We start from the raw sequence: 2,292 nt of genomic DNA, 5'->3' as shown, positions 1-2,292 counted from the left end.
TGTTTGGTTTTTCACAGGCTTCTTCTTGTGCATTTCCTTCTACTTTCTTGTGTTTGTAATGATGTACTTAAATTTATCTTTCACATTTCTGGAATATTTAGCACACTCATTTTCTTTCTCTAGTCTCCTGATAAACTTATTTAAAGCAATGAGTTTTGTTTCTACTACTGAAGACCTCACAATTTTGCTCTTTTGAATTATTTGGTAGTTGTAGCTCAAGGATTATTTATTAGTATGTCCTTATTTCTACATATAATGTTTAAAAATTTTACTTTTGCTATTGTTTGGAACTTCTCTCACTCTCTTTTTACCCACCTAAAAAAGCAATTGGAGTCCAGCAATAATGCTTTAAAAATATATTTCATTATTCACCATTGAAGTTTTGAATGTGTATTAAATTAAATCTAATATGCAATTGATTATAAAATACACCATTCTCTTATTCCCTAAGACAGACAAATAAGTGGAATTAAATTATGACAAAACTTCTTTATCACTTTAGAATTGTTATTTCTGCTTAGTAATAGAGTTCTTATAAACATATTTAGATATAGAGATTCTTATCATTCATATGGCATACCATCCTTTGCAAGTATATAAAAAAATATATGTATGTAATTCAGATAAAATGGTTGTTTTTCTTAAATTTTACCATCTGCTTCAACACCAAACCAAACTTACTGCAATTGAGTCTACGTGAATGTATAGTGACCTGTATATCAGGGTAGAACTGTCCCTGTGAATTTCTCGGAGTAGAAAGCCTCATCTTTCTCCCGCATAGCAGCTGTGGTTTCAAACTGCTGACCTAGCAGTTAGCCACCCAACTACTATGTCACCAGGGCTGCTCTAGAGAAAATATAAATTGTTCTTGAGTGTAAGATCAAAATTTCAAAGATATAAAAAGAATATACATCTTAGGATGAATGAAGTATGATATATTTAATATCAAATGTAAAAAATGTATTTTTTTTTGTAAACTAGATGGAGTCAAGTGTATGGGCATTAAATAATGTTTGGGGTTTTTCTCTTTTCTCTGAGAAATATGTACATTTAAGTGAATCATTCTGATCACATGAAATTAAAATACTTTCTTTGTATATTAAGTCTCAAAGAAAGAGGGTAATTATTTTAATGGTAGAAGCAACTAAGGCTCTTAATTATTAAAAATTGCATCACCAAATCATATCAATGAAGACAGCTTTTTTTTTTTTCAATAGGCAAAAGCAACAACAATCAAAGAAGCCCTAGCCAGATGGGTGAGTATATGAGTTTTCACTTCTTTAAGAAACTATACAAAGAAAAGATTTTGATAATTATTTAAATCTTACCCACTGAACATGAGGAATTCCTGTGCTATGTGAACTGTTCAGTATTTTGACTGTAATGGTACATACACAAACCTACACAGGTGGTAACATTATATAGGACTTAATACACATATATACATATGTGCACACACTCACAAATGAGTAAAAGTAAAACTGGGAAAATTGGACTAAGATTAGTGGACTCTAAGAAGTCTTCCAAAAAATCGTGGAAAAAATACATTATCTCTTATTAATTTGTCTATGATCTTTTTGATGGCCCCTCATAGCAGTATCAATATCCTGATTGTGATAGTATACTATAGTTTTACAAAATTTGCCATTGAATAACACTGGGTGAAGTGTACAAGGATCCTCATTGTATGCCTGTTATTTCTTCCAAATGTATGTGAATCTTCAGTGATGTTAAAATTTCTTCGGTTATACAACAAATTCTGACCACTGAAAAGGTTGATTCATCTGTTAATGTAAAATGGCTGGCGTCTCTGTTATTGTACATTTCCCCTTTCAACTTCATCTTCATTATCAGATGATAAGAGTAGTGTGAGAGCTATATTATCTGGATTTTAGACAGGGAATGGTTTTAGCTTCTTGGAGGTTTGGAGCAGAGACAACCAGTATGGACAAATATAAACCACATGTAGACAAATGGACAGACATTGAAGAAAAGAAAAGAAAACCCAACCAAACTCACTGCTTGGAGTCAATGCCAGCACATAGGTACACACAGGACAGGGCGAAAGTGCCCCTGTGGTTTTCCCAGACTCTGACTCTTTATGGGAGTAGAAAGCCCAGCTTGTCTCCTGGTGGTTTCTAACTGCTGGTCTTATGGTTAGCAGCCCATTGAGTAACCACAACGCCACCAGGGCTCCTAAAAGAAGAGGATGGTAATATTACAGATGAAAGTACATTATGAAAGATGTGTAGACTCACTCACTGACTCACTCTCTCACTCTCACTCACTCAC

General features: G+C 33.3%; 1 protein-coding gene across 1 annotated transcript in view; it reads left to right on the top strand.

The window, feature by feature from the left end:
• The window catches only part of DNAL1 (dynein axonemal light chain 1), a 61,550-nt gene that overhangs the window by 14,013 nt on the left and 45,245 nt on the right, over positions 1–2,292 (top strand). Inside the window, exon 2 of the mRNA XM_004698701.2 lies at positions 1,218–1,256. Within this exon, the coding sequence (XP_004698758.1) occupies positions 1,218–1,256 (39 nt within the window). The remainder of the gene's footprint in view (positions 1–1,217; positions 1,257–2,292) is intronic.

Source organism: Echinops telfairi, unplaced genomic scaffold, assembly GCF_000313985.2.
Source record: "Echinops telfairi isolate 266 unplaced genomic scaffold, ASM31398v2 ScPeMD7_18;HRSCAF=68, whole genome shotgun sequence".
NCBI lineage: Eukaryota > Metazoa > Chordata > Mammalia > Afrosoricida > Tenrecidae > Echinops > Echinops telfairi.
The sequence above is the reverse complement of the archived record's forward strand: the minus strand, read 5'-3'. Positions and strand labels throughout refer to the sequence as shown.